The sequence below is a fragment of the Toxorhynchites rutilus genome, chromosome 2 (assembly GCF_029784135.1).
Source record: "Toxorhynchites rutilus septentrionalis strain SRP chromosome 2, ASM2978413v1, whole genome shotgun sequence".
In the NCBI taxonomy this organism is placed as follows: domain Eukaryota; kingdom Metazoa; phylum Arthropoda; class Insecta; order Diptera; family Culicidae; genus Toxorhynchites; species Toxorhynchites rutilus.
In genome coordinates, this window is record NC_073745.1 from 178,927,388 (window position 1) to 178,942,063 (window position 14,676).

General features: G+C 40.4%; 1 protein-coding gene across 2 annotated transcripts in view; it reads right to left on the minus strand.

The window, feature by feature from the left end:
* Window positions 1-280: 280 nt before the first annotated feature.
* The window catches only part of LOC129769998 (cell adhesion molecule Dscam2), a 188,629-nt gene continuing 174,233 nt past the window's right edge, over window positions 281-14,676 (minus strand). For both annotated transcript variants that reach the window (XM_055772566.1, XM_055772565.1), the window contains exons 20-23: window positions 12,815-13,519; window positions 12,215-12,644; window positions 1,418-1,787; window positions 281-608 (exon numbers count right to left, since the gene is read on the minus strand). In XM_055772566.1, the coding sequence (XP_055628541.1) occupies window positions 1,490-1,787; window positions 12,215-12,644; window positions 12,815-13,519 (1,433 nt within the window). In that variant the 3' untranslated portion in view covers window positions 281-608; window positions 1,418-1,489. The remainder of the gene's footprint in view (window positions 609-1,417; window positions 1,788-12,214; window positions 12,645-12,814; window positions 13,520-14,676) is intronic.

Sequence of the window (14,676 nt, forward strand, 5' to 3'; positions counted from 1 at the left end):
TCATGCATTTGTCTGAAGCGTGCTGTGTATTCCCGGAGCCGTTCCGCTATATATACGCATACACATTTGAAACACACGCAATAATATTTGTCTTGCATGAAACGTGCCGTGCCGGTTACGCTACGTGCCTGATAATATAATATTACCTTAAAACTACATTCTGGATTAAGGGCGATCCACATACAACATCCACGTCACGTTCGCATCACGTTACGTCACGCTTTTGTTGGAAAGGTAAATGATTTTTTTCTGATTAATATTTTAATTAGGATATTCTGAGTTACTTTCTGGCACATAGTCTGTGAAGTATTGCTTCAACTATTGTATTTATTTCTTATTTGATTAAAACAGTTTATGGTCAATGAAGTTGATATATCTGAAAAAAGGATTAAAATAACAATATTTTACTTTTCATGCCCACGCATTTTTTTAGATAGGAATGCTCAATGCAGGTTTATTGCGCAATTTGTTTTTTTTCGACTATTATCACCACTTTCTGACATAATTACAGATACGGTGGTTGTTTATTCCATTTTTTGGATCTCCTCTCCCGTCGCTCTCAACATTTTTATTGCATTGGATCGCTGGGAACGTTCGTAAATACTCATCTAAAAAGTAAAAAAAGGTATTTCAAGTGTTTAATTTATGATGTGGGACATCAATGATAATGACGCAGAATAAATTAAAAATTATTCCAATTCGGAAAATTTTCCTAATCTCAAACGTGCAACGAAACGTCTATTACAGGGTCTTTCAGATTAAACGCTCACGCAACAAATTTTAATTTTAACTTCTACAAAAGTGAACCGATTTTTATTTAAAAAAAACGAAAATAAAGCTTTTTTTTTGGACATTTTCGATGTGACCACCCCTTTTTTCGATAACGCGTTTTAAACGGTGAACAAAATTCTTCATGCACAACTCCAACATTACGACTTCGATGCTGTTGAGAATCCGAGTTATTTCTTCTTTAGGTTCCTCAAAATTTTGTGGTTTATTAATATAGCAACTGTCCTTCACGTACCTTCAGAGGAAGTAATTGATGACGAGAAATGTTGAAATTCGTACCAAAAGAGGACAAAGTTTCATTAAGGCTTCGGTTGCTCAAGTAATACGATTTCACTAAAATACACGTTCTTGTAAATTGTACATCTTGACACTAAAAACCATCTGATCAGACTGAACGAGTAGCCGAATATTATCATCTCAAAGTGGGAAATGCAGAGTTACCATCAACTGAGCGATTTTTTTTTTAAATAAGGAGCTATTCGATTTTTTTGCGTGAGCGTTTAATATTAAAGACCATGTATTTGATTATTTCAAATTCGCCAAAATTCTGTTGATCCTAGGTGGTCCTAGAGAGGAATGAAGCTCGTGTGTTTCTAAACCTGCTGAATATTTTTTATTGAGCATGTACCTGTACTATACGTGTGTTTACGTCAGCCGTTTTCCAGTCAAGTGTATTCGCGTGTTGGGTGGCCTGTTGTGGCTAGGTCGTTTTCCAGATGTCCAGAAGTGCAAAATCTAGCGATGAAGAAGTTCTACTACGAATCGGCGGTTTGTTTGTACGTTTTGCACAATCATTGAAGGTAGCATATGGCGATATTTCATACATCTCCGAGCTGTCGTCCTTGTCGACAAATTTCAATGGCGACGCGCTGTAGACCTGTTGATTTTCTTCACATACGCGATCCACTTTTGAGTTATGGCTTTTGAGAATGTCCTCACTGTTTTGTGCGAAGCAATCTTCAAAGCAACATACCTTCTTGTATCGGACAAATATAATGCTGAAATAATAGATTCAGAGTTACATACATTTTAAAATATTAGAAAAATCGATATAACAAAATTATCATGTAGATTGCCTTTGAAAACTAGCTCTGTTATCTTTTCGTTTTTACCCGTTGAACCCGTTGCTCAACTTGATCAATTCTGAACATTCCAGAGTTTCCAGTGTTGAGTTTTAGCTTAAAAGCTCTAAAAAAAGTTCTTTGAAGTTGTGATGTATTTATGATTTATACAAAAAAAATAAAGTTAGTTATTTTTTTTACAATCTTTTTGACAATTCTTGAATATTGCGACGATAAAAAGTCATTCTTTGGACTGAAATAAATCATTTCTTGTGCCTCCTCGTGATAGTTTAAGTGTGGTTGAACGGTGACCGGAATAAATCGCCACAGTAAACAACTGCAACAGAAACAACCGCTTAGAAAAAGTGTAGTAGGCTAGAAATATTTGGCGCGGGAAAAACATCATGTGCCTCACATTTCTATTATAAATTTATTCTCTTGTTCTCGTTTTTCGAAATTTATTCTGAGGACAATGTAATGGGGACGAAGTCCCCATTTGGCGAGGATAAGGAATCGAGGCGGCCCATGCCGCCAAGATGACGCAATCCGAGTCCACCGCCGACCCGCCGTCGGAAGCGGCGGTGTCTCGCACGCAAACCTGGGATCCACTGATTGCCCGGTTAGTTTGAAACATAGGATACGATCCTTTAGCAATGTCCGACCGAGCTCTAGCGAGCGTCGGACGGTATACGTCTGCCCGGGGCGTTACGTTTGCCTGGGGCGATACGTTTGCCCGGTTAATTCTTGTTTTGAAATACAATACCGCGCCACAATATTTATAGCCTACTACACATTTTATAAGCGGTGGTTTCTGTTGCAGTCGTTTTCTGTGGCGATTTATTCCGGGAACCGGTTGAACATGTGCCATCGATTGGAATAAGTGATACTCGGAAGGAGATCCAGCGAATCTAATTGTTCAGTTTTCAGTACGATGACCGTTATCAGTATCATTCGGTTTCAGTGGTACATGATACGTTTCTTACGGGACGCAGAGCACTGTTTCCTATACAGCTTGTAATTATATGGGGTATATTTAGTTTATTTTCGTTTTCGTTTTTTCATGTTACAGAGCCGAATTCATTCGTGTACATTTTTTATCTTAAGATAACTTTTGTTGTATATTACACTGTTACCATTTTGAGGCGTAAGAGTATCGCTATCTATCGATAAACATTTGTTTTATCTATAACACAGTAGCCGTTTAGGCGTGAGAGAATTCCTATTCTATCGATGCGCAACACATGTCGCCTTTTTCGGCGTAAGAATGTTGCTATTGTTCGAATGTTCACAGTTGGGCTGTTCACAGCGGGACTGTTGATATGACGCTTCCTTTGTTGCGTTATTAATAGTGCCAATTACCGATGCAGTAGACCGAAAATGTGAGCGGTAAGGGACTGGGATTACCGTCACATGATGATTGTTGCGTGGACATGGTAGCTAGAATAACACACAAAGATGTTCAGTTGAGGGGCTCGAGTTATGTGCTCATAATCGTTCGCTCAGTAGCGGACACGCAACCAATTAGGCTACGAAAAACCCCCCATAAGAAGTATAAGTTATCTTTATTCTCTACGGTCTGTGGAGGGTCTCGATCGACGATTCGAAACATGAGAAGATTAACCGGGCATAGCGACTGCATTGCAAGTCGCTAACCCGGTTAATCTTTTGCCGTACGATTTAATTTCTAACAGCACGGCCCAAACACGAGCACATCGAGTCCATCCGCTGTCCTGCTTCGTTCGAAGCAGTCCCACTAACATCATATGCCTGAAGCTATGTATCCATTTCACATCGATACACCACGAGTGAGGTTCGGTATTGTACGTTCTGCCACAGTGTAATCGCCACGAGTGTGGTTCGATGTTATACGCGAAGGGGTTAAATCAGCAGCGTTACGATGGTGTAGGCTAGTGATATAATCATGTGAAGAAGTATGATGAGATTTATAGAAATCGCTTCAACAGTTTACACTAGCGCGAACTTATATAATGAATATATTCATATTTTCGGTGGAGTTATGCCTGAATTTATTCTATTCATAGTAGTTTTATATTCCTCGAAGAAATGTATCATATAAATTATATATCTCCCTAATGTAAACCCGCCATTAGAGTTAGTTGGCCAATCTCTGTTAAATCATAAAGACAAATTCAAATACAAGATGTGTAGCGACTCACGACGAAAGATGGTGGAAGATCACGGCACGGAAGATCGTAAAGGAAGGTTGCGGGGCGTTCTCGAGGGCACGGAAAAAAACTCATATAATTACCAACCGCAACCGGGAGCGTCAAGTCGAGCAATGCAAGAAAATATGGAAGCTTCCACAACAAAAAAAAGTCGGTAGCCTTGTTCAACAACGAGAACGTGTTTACCATCGATCCCGTATCGAATTCCAGACCGATTGCCTTATAAGTAGGCTGACCAAGTAGTTCAGGAATAAAAACGGGACATGTAAACCCAAAAATTTTTTTTAATTTAATATTTTTTGAAGAATTTTATTGTGTTAATAAAATCAATCAACCAAACATTTTTAGATGTGCCCGCTCAGCTCCCTATAACGAAGTAATATTTAGATGCTGAAGAGACTTTGCGAAGAAGATGAGAATTATTGCAAGTTTTATCAAACAAATTGTCAAAATTTTCGTCAAACTACCAGGTAAACACAGAATATCATCAGTAAGCTCCTTCCTTACAATCTACAAATTTGTATTCCTTTCCTGAAAATATTTGCCCACAACGATTTGCTACTGGTACGGATTAATTACTCCACCTTTGTATTTCACAAATAATATTTCCTGTAATCTATATAAACTGGTATTCATTCGATTTTTACTCAAATTCATTCTTTTTTAATAACGTCACTTTGAAACAACGCAACGCAACGCAGTATCATGAAAAATTTGCACAGTTTTGAAAAAAAACCTCCAGTATTTCATTTTTTTCCAGTATTTCAACTAGTTCTATGTCAAGATTACATTTGTTCTATGCTAACCTGACTGTACCTTCTAAACCGAGAATCGAGGGGAGTAGTGAGGTATAACTGCAAATGCAACGTTCGTTCATACGGACACTATGAAAAGAGAAGATATTGCAAATTTATTCGGCCCGTTTGAAACTTATTGGATATAAATACATCATTGTCGATTTCTTATACTCATTCTCGCTCCAACTAGCAAACAGTCGGCTGTTTCTCTGATTTCACAAATATCGGTTTTGCTCGAAAAGAAATTCAAGAGCAAGATAATTTTGAAGGATCGAAACAAAAATCTTTATCGAAAACAATTGATCAGTGATTGTGACTAAAAGGCCTTTTATCGACATTTTAACATTCGACGCGCTGAATCGGACTAAGGTGCTGAAAGGTGGAAGTGGTCCACTTAATTACTCATGAAAAACGCGTGAAGAGGGATTGTCTGAAACTTTTCTTTTTGTAGAGTTGAAGCTTGAAATGAAGGTATTCTTCAACTCCTATGCCGTTCAATTTTGCCTTCATGTGGCAGTTTCACGGGTTTTTTTTTTTTATAAATTCGTTTATTTTTACAGGCTCAGTTACATAAGTTTAAAGGAGCCGAAATCTTAAATATATTTTTAAAACTATATATATGAACAATTTTCTTAAATCTATGGTTAGTAATGTGGGAAACCGATTACTCGTGGTGGACTCGAGATTAAAAGGGTGACATTTTCTCAGGAAAAGGATGGGGTATAAGGAAATTATTACAATGTTGATAATCACACACACTCAATTCTTAAATCTATTCGTACATCAGTTGTGAATTTACATTTCATTCTTCTGTTTATAGCAAGCGGACCAATTACTCACAAAGGAAGAAATGGAGGGTATAAGGATATAAGGATAATCACACACGAACATCGATAGATTTAAGGAAAACATATATTTGGGACATGTAATCAAGGTCTAACCGAGCCAACACATCTCTCACCGGCACATTGGGCTGCCTTCCTCTAGCCCGAAGGGAGTTCTCTAAATTCGATCTGGCAACAAGATACACCTCACACGACCAAACAACGTGTTCGATGTCGTGGTAACCTCGGCCACAAACGCAGATATTGCTGCCGGCCAGATTGAAACGAAAGAGTAGCGCGTCTAACGAACAGTGATTGGACATGAGTCGGGAGAAGGTGCGAATAAAGTCCCGACTCAAGTCCAGACTTTTGAACCATGGTTTGAGGCTAACCTTAGGGATAATCGAGTGAAGCCACCGGCCCAATTCATCTTCGTTCCATTTGCGTTGCCAGTTAGCGATGGTATTTTTACGGACTAAAGAGTAAAATTCATTGAAGGCGATTTGACGCTGATAAATATCGCCTTCAATCGCACCTACCTTTGCTAATGAGTCAGCCCTCTCATTACCCGGAATTGAGCAATGAGAAGGGACCCACACAAAGGTAATGACATAACAGCGTCTGGATAAAGCACTCAAAATTTTTCGTATTCTCTCAAGGAAGTACGGCGAGTGCTTTTCCGGCCTCACTGAACGGATAGCTTCGACAGAGCTAAGACTATCCGTTACAATGTAATAGTGTTCAACAGGTCGTGAGGCGACGCTGTCCAGCGCCCAATGAATTGCTGCCAATTCAGCAATATACACTGAGCAAGGATTCTGAAGACTGTGTGAGGTGCTAAAAAATTCGTTGAACACTCCAAATCCTGTGGACTCATTTATAGTGGACCCATCAGTAAAGTACATATTATCACAATTGATACCCCTATATTTTTCATCGAAGATCGTTGGAGCGATCCTCGATCGTTGGTAATCTGAATATCCATGGATATCTTGCTTCATGGACAGATCAAAATGCACAGAGGAATTGATGTAGTCAGGGAAACAAACACGGTTGGGAATATATGAAGAAGAATCAACCTGCATGGAGATGAATTCATGATATGAACTCATGAATCCGGAGTGAAAATTTAGCTCGATCAGCCGCTCAAAATTTCCAATCACCAATAGGTTCATGACCTTACACCGGATGAAGAACCGAAGAGATAATAAATTGAAGCGATCTTTAAGTGGGAGTAGGCCTGCCAAAACCTCGAGACTCATGGTATGCGTTGAGGGCATACATCCCAACGCAATACGGAGACAAAGATACTGAATTCGCTCGAGTTTAATTAAGTGTGTTTTGGCAGCTGATTGAAAACAGAAACTGCCATACTCCATCACTGAGAGAATAGTTGTTCTATACAACATTATAAGATCTTCGGGATGGGCTCCCCACCAGGTGCCGGTAATTGTACGGAGAAAATTTATTCTTTGTTGGCATTTTTTACTCAGATACCTAATATGGGCCCCCCAAGTACATTTGGAGTCGAACCAGACCCCAAGATACTTGAATGACATAGCATGAGTGATCGGTTTACCCAAAAGTTGAAGCTTTGGTTTTGCTGGTCTATGCTTCCTAGAAAAAACCACCATCTCTGTTTTCTCCGTGGAGAATTCGATCCCTAGCCCAATGGCCCAGGTTGAAAAATTGTTCAAAGTATCTTGTAAGGGTTCTTGTAGGTCGGATTCTGTTGATCCTACGACAGACACCACTCCATCATCTGCAAGTTGTCTTAGGCTGCAATTTTGTGTAAGGCAATTGTCGATGTCGCTTACATAGAAGTTGTACAAAAGGGGGCTTAAACATGAGCCCTGGGGGAGGCCCATGTAAGAGACCCGACTTACTGCCGAATCTCCGTGAGAAAAGTTCAAATGCTTCTCACAAAGCAAGTTATATAACATATTATTCAATAGAGGCGGCAGACCCCGAGAGTGTAATTTGTCTGTCAAAACCTCTATTGAAACAGAATCAAAGGCCCCCTTTATGTCCAAGAATACTGAAGCCATTTGTTTTTTTCCGGCGTAAGCCATTTGAATTTCTGAAGAAAGCAACGCAAGACAATCATTCGTCCCCTTGCCCCTGCGGAACCCATATTGTGTATCTGAGAGTAGGCCATTCGTTTCAACCCATCGATCAAGGCGAAACAAGATCATTTTCTCCAACAATTTCCGTATACAAGACAGCATTGCTATTGGGCGGTACGAATTGAAGTCGGACGCGGGTTTTCCGGGTTTTTGAATAGCTATAACTCGTACTTGTCTCCAATCATCTGGAACAATATTATTCTCCAGAAACCGATTGAATAAATTCAACAAGCGATGTTTCGCCACATCAGGGAGGTTTTTCAGCAAGTTGAACTTAATTCTATCCGATCCCGGAGCAGAATTGTTACATGAAAGTAGAGCAAGAGAGAATTCTACCATCGAAAACTCGGAATCAAGATCGCACCTATCTTGTGGTATATCTCGAACAATTTTTTGCACAGGAGCGGAATCAGGACAAACCTTCCGTGCAAAATTAAAAATCCATCGATGTGAATATTCCTCGCTTTCATTGGATGAAGAGCGATTTCTCATGTTTCGAGCCACTTTCCATAATTTTTTCATTGACGTTTCTCGTGACAAACCTCCCACGAAATTTCGCCAATAAGCACGTTTTTTCCCTTTGATCAAGTTTTTAAATTGATTTTCAAGGTCCAAATACGATTGAAAATTTTCAATGGTTCCACGTTTCCGAAAAGCTTTGAATGCGTTCGATTTATCCTGATAAGGCTTGGAACATTGGCTATCCCACCATGGATTGGGAGGCCTTCGACGAATAGTGGAGCCTGGGATGGGTTTCGTTTGAGCGCGAACCGCGCTGTCATAGATCAAACGAGAAAGGAAGTTATACTCCTCCAATGGAGGTAAACCATCTCTGGAATTGATGGCTAGAGCAATCGCGTCCGCATATTTTTTCCAGTCAATGTGTCTTGTGAGGTCATATGCCATGTTTATAGATTCAGAAAAATTCGACCCAATGGTGATGGAAATTTTGATTGGCAAGTGATCACTACCGTTGGGGTCCTGGATTACATTCCACTTGCAATCTAACGATAGTGAATTCGAGCAAAGCGAGAGGTCAAGAGCACTTGGGTTAGCAGGAGGTTTAGGTACACGTGTTGTTTCCCCAGTGTTCAAAAGTGTCATATTGAAGCTGTTACAAAGATCATATATCAACAATGAACGATTGTCGTCGTACTGTTCCCCCCAGGCAGTTCCGTGAGAATTGAAGTCTCCCAAGATCAATCGTGGCTCAGGAAGGAGTGAGCACATGTCAACAAGTTGCTTGCGGCTAACCGCAGCTCTCGGAGGCCAACACAAGCTGACAATACAGAGGTCTTTTCCTCTGATGTTTGCATGACAAGCAACAGCTTCAATCCCTCCAATAGGTGGAAGGTCAATTCGAAAAAATGAGTGGCACTTATTGATCCCCAATAGCACCCCTCCGTATCTGTCATCACGGTCCAAGCGTATAATATTAAAATCGTGGAAAGAGAGATCATCTCGCGAAGAAAGCCAAGTTTCGGACAGAGCAAAAACATCACAATTGAAGTTATGAATTAAAAATTTGAATGTATCCAATTTAGGGATAAGACTACGACAATTCCACTGTAAAACAGTGATATCTCCGACCTCTCTATTTGAATTAGACATCAAGAGAGATAATCATTGCAAGGAGGGGCCATGTTTGCATCAATTGTTGCAAAATTGTCTTTAATACTGGAAGCATTGATATGACAATGGTTCTGATGGAGTCGGAAACATTAAAGCATGTGAAGATTTGAGCCACAAGGTCAGTCAACTTTATAAATCCCGATTGGGAAGTTGAACTGGACGGTAAAATAGGGACAGTTGGGGTTTTTGATGTCCCTTCGAGTGCTGGGTCGTTCGAAGGTGAATTATTCCCACGGAAGCCAGGAGGAACCTGATTTTGCTTGTCCGCTGCACTCGATTTTTTAGGCATGCTAACAGAGGGTATAACCGGAGGGGCTTGTCCTTGAACTTTGGGAGTGGTCACATTTTTGCGCCGGGGATTCCCTTGGAAGATGTACGGTGTGCCCTCGTTAGCTGTATCCGCTTCCATTTCGTCAACTGGCAGCGAAGCGAAGACATTGTTTGCGGTTAAAGGTTGTTGCTGTTGGGCCAATGGAGAAGCGCCCTTCAAAATTTCCGCAAAAGTGCGCTTCGAGCGTTCCTTTAAAGAGCGCTTCTGCTTCTCCCAGCGACTCTTGTAAGTTTCACAAGCCGAGAGCACGTGCGGATTTCCTCCGCAATATGGACACTTTTGCTCAATCGCACTGCAGGATTTGTCCACATGTTGCTCTCCGCAAGTGGCACAGCGCTCCTTGTTGGCGCAGTAAGCTGCTGTGTGACCAACTGACTTGCATTTCAGGCAAGTCATGGGCTTTGGCACGAAGAGTCGCAGCGGTAGCCTCAATTTGTCCACCATAACGTAGTCAGGGAGGGCGGAGCCAGCAAAAGTGACTCTAAACGAGTCGGACGGCGTAAATTTCGATTCTTTCCCTTCCTGGGAGACTTTGCCGAGTTGTCGGCATTCTAAGATTTTAACCTTAAACAAAGGCAGCTTTTTAAATCTGCCATCTCCTTCCATAATTGATTTGCACGTCAGACCCGTTTCGGTTATCACCCCCGAGATTTCTACGTCATGGGAAGGCACGTAGACACGATATTCCAGGGTAAACCTCTGGTCGACGACAATACCGTTTGCGTCTTTCCGATCAGCCACGACAACACGCAGTTTGGTCGGTCTAACCTTCGTAATTTCTGTCACGGAGGAGTATCTTGCCAGATCTTTCATGATCTGAATAACATTAAGTGCTTTTCCGTTTGGCTTAGGCCTGAAGAAAACAACCCACGGACCAGTTCCAGGTGCATCTTCAGGATAGACCTTGACACGTGGAGAGAAGACAACAGGAGGAGAAGGAGATGACGAGGATTGAAGGGGATCGGGGACAACAGGATGGGGAGGCGAAATCTGAGCTGGGGTAGGAGCGAGGGGGGTTGGAGAGGAGATATTTGCAGGTTTTTTAGAGGGGGGCTTGCTAGAGTTAGCAGACTCGTCCCCGGACGAAACATCCTCTGATGTAGGAACGCGTTTAAGTGTCTTCGCTGTTCCTTTATTTGTTTTTTCAACCAGAGGGGAGTCATCATCAGAGATCTCCATATCTGGAGATCCTCCCCCTCCTTCTGCCATTCTGTAATTGGTACTTATAATCTAATATTTTATTTTAATAATAATAATAATAAAAAAAAAAATAAAAAAAAAATCTTATCTAAAATCTTATATCTTATTTATTTCTATTCACCACAATGCACCCAGTGCTGATGAACTGGCAACCGCTGCTTGCTTCTCAATCGGAGCGCTTGAGCGCTCGGCACTATCACACACCACTAAGAAGTGATGCTCTCCTTCACACTGCTGTAAGTGAACAGCGAATCGCGCTGGTATTGTGTGCGTGCAACTGAGCACCGATGTCCGACTTCGATTGCGATGGCGACAAATCGGCGAAAACTGAAAGCCGGCTGGCCTTGCCAGGCTTTGATGATTCTGCTTTTCTCACTAATTCCGAGTTCACACTGCGTTTTACGATATCTCGAACAGTTCAAAAACGCGCGAAAAAAGCACACCCGGGCGATAAAAAAAAATAACAGCCAACGGTAACCGAAAACAATGCTTTAACGGAGACGCTCACAGCACATGACCGGTTACTCGAAGCTTATGCCGAAGAAATGAGTTTCACGGGTTAACCACGTTCGAATTGCTTAGAGTGGTAAACAAGTGAATTGAATAAAATAATTTCGTTGTACTGCGGCAACAATGCGGTCATGGACACAAGTCTCCATTTTTTAAAGAACACTTTACACAACACTAATCAAAAATAGTTCTTCCTTTTTATGTTGAAGAATTGTAATAGAATCAAATAGAATCCAAATCAACATCAATTTAATTTTCAGATATAGCATCTCTTTAAACAAGACAATAAATGTTTGAAAGATCACTGATTGATATAAATCTGGCTTCTGCAAAAAATGAACCCGATGTTCATTCCAGAAGGCGACAAAGTAAACACGAAGGTCCACATCGGAATTTTACGTAAGTATTTTACCGTCAATCGAAGAGCAGTAAGGCACGATCTGCGTAGATGATCTTGGATTCCATAGTTGTTTCCATAAGGATTCCATAGGGATTCCAGCAGAAGATTCAATAAAACTCATAATCTGATTTATCGGATTTTATCCCTCTTGTTTCGGGTAAATTTCACATTCGAATATTTGTTACATTCGGGTAGATGTTGCATTCGGGCAAATGTCCATTCGGGTAACTGTTGCATTCGGTTATTTGTTACATTCTGGTAAATGTGCGATTATTTTTGCAATTTTTACACAATCCACTGTTTATTTTAAATTGTACATAATAACTATATTCAATAATATAAAAAAATGAAAACTTACAGAAATAATACCATAGCTGCTAGAGCCACAACAACTACGCCGAAATGTACAAACTGTGAATCTTCTCCAGCTTCCACCAACTCAAATTCGTTTTCAGTCTCAATAGGTATATAGTTGGGTTGTGAAATTTCCTCGCCGGAAATCGTGGTGGTTGCAAATTTGTATAGCGCTGTTGTTTCACCAGCATCGTTTCTCGATTGTATCTTCAACTCATACCAAGTCGCTTGCACAAATTCACAAAATGACATATTTTCATTGAACATTGTATAGATGTTCGATGCAACTGTTGTCCAAAACGGCGTATGTAATCGGCGATAGTCTATCGAAAAATGCGATATAGGGCAGCCACCGTTGTGCCATGCGTTTAAATGTAAATTTAGACAAGATGAATTGGTAGAAATGAAATCACGATGTTCTGGTATTTGTGGAGCTGAAAAGTAAAACCGTTAAGTATCTTAATATAGATTAAAACGGGAATGTATGGGACTTTGATAGGAAACATAATATGATGAAATCAAAATTCAAACAAAAATCTATTTATTAATATTGAATTTCGCATGCAATATAAACAAATGAGAAGAGTTGCTGCATATAGTATACCTTTTCCTTTTGTCCATAATACTAATTCATCTGTTGAATCGCCATTCCCCACTTTGTTATGTGCGTTCATTTTCAAAATATACTTTGTGCCACATTTCAGTCCGTATAAAGTATACGTGTTTTGATCATAAGGAATAGACACGCTTGACCAAGTACCGACGGCTGGTCTGTAGAATAGGTAGTATCCTTGAAGTGGCGCTCCACCGTCGTTCGAAGTTTCCCATATAACCCTAATGCTATCGTGTGACGCATATTGAACTGAGAATAACGAAATGTTCGGTGCCTGTATGGCAATAAGCGTATACAGTATGTCGTCTTCACCGAACAGATTTTTAGCCGAACAAGAATAATTTCCTGATAAGATTGATTCAATACGATGGATTCTCAAATATCCTTGGGAGACGGAATAATATGGACTAAACGTAACGGGTTGGTCATTTCGTATCCATCGAGTTCTAGGTGTTGGATTGCCTACAGCAAAGCATTCTAAAGATATGCTCGCACCTACTGATACCTTTATCGTGTTGGAGAATGATGCAATTTTCGCCGGTGCTCGAGTACTCGTGAATTGTGAAACTATATTCGTTGGGTCTCCATCGCCTTTGGATGTAGATGCAGTCATCCAGAAATCATATTTTACATTTTCCATCAGTCCACGAATTTCATAAAGTAAAGGTTTATTGTTATCTATCCGAACTTTATAACCTGTGCAGAGATTAGAAAATGAAAATATAATTTTTTAATTTACAGTAGGTAAAAATCAGTATTCACAAGCTCGGGCAGTGAAACTAAGCCTTGAAACATTCAGAATCCGGAATCACGAAACCAGTTGCATTTCGGAATACGTAAAAAGTACAAAAGGCACAAAAATAAAATACAGAGAATTTATTGATCTTTTTAGGAGCAATATTGAAAAAATTAATTCGATACACTCGATACATATTCGATACATTTTATGAGTTTTCGGATATCCTCCATCAATGTTTGGAATCTCTGTTGGTCAACCTCAGCGGACAGTTGATCTCTTCAATTCTGCAGCATTCCGAGTCACGAGTTTTCAATTTTCGCTTGACAATTGCCCAATGTTTTTTCTATTGGGTGAAATTGGGGGCAATTGGTAGGATTGAGGTACCACTGAAGCACCTCTCACCTGTAGTGGCAGCTTGTCAAATCTGGCCAAAGCTCACCCTTGCCAAATCAAGAATTCCATGGCAAATTTATCAGCGAAAATTAACCTCAATTTGCTGGGAACATCTATTCTAGCAGTAACCTTATAAAATTTGTGGCCCGGGAGCTGTCTAAAATCCATCTTAACGTACGTTCCGTCATCCATCAGCATACATCCTTCGTACTTCGTCAAAACCTTGTTGTACAGCTATTGAGCACTTCTTTTGTTTCTATCAGATTTTTTTTTCCGCTCCGTCGATAGTAACACTGCATTCCCCACTTCGGGATGATAGTATTCGGCTACTCGGTCAGTCTGATCGGATGGTTTTTAGTGTCAAGATATACAGTTTACAAGAACGTGTATTTTTAATAAAATCGTATTACTCGAGCAACCGAGCTACCTATCGGGAAATGTTGGAAGATGAAGTCTTCCCTGTCATGATGGCCATGCCCAATTCCACACGTTTCACTTTCAACAGGATGGAGCGAAGCCTCATACCGCCAATGTATAGTTGTTGTTTCTGCGTAGAGCTTTCAGAGATCGCGTCATCTCCAATCGCTTTCCTGCTCTGTTTAACTGTGGATGGAGTTGGCCGCCGTATAGTCCGGATTTAAGTCCGCTCGATTACTTCTTCTGGGGATACGTGAAGGACCGTTGCTATGTTAATAAACCACAAAATTTGGAGGAACTTAAA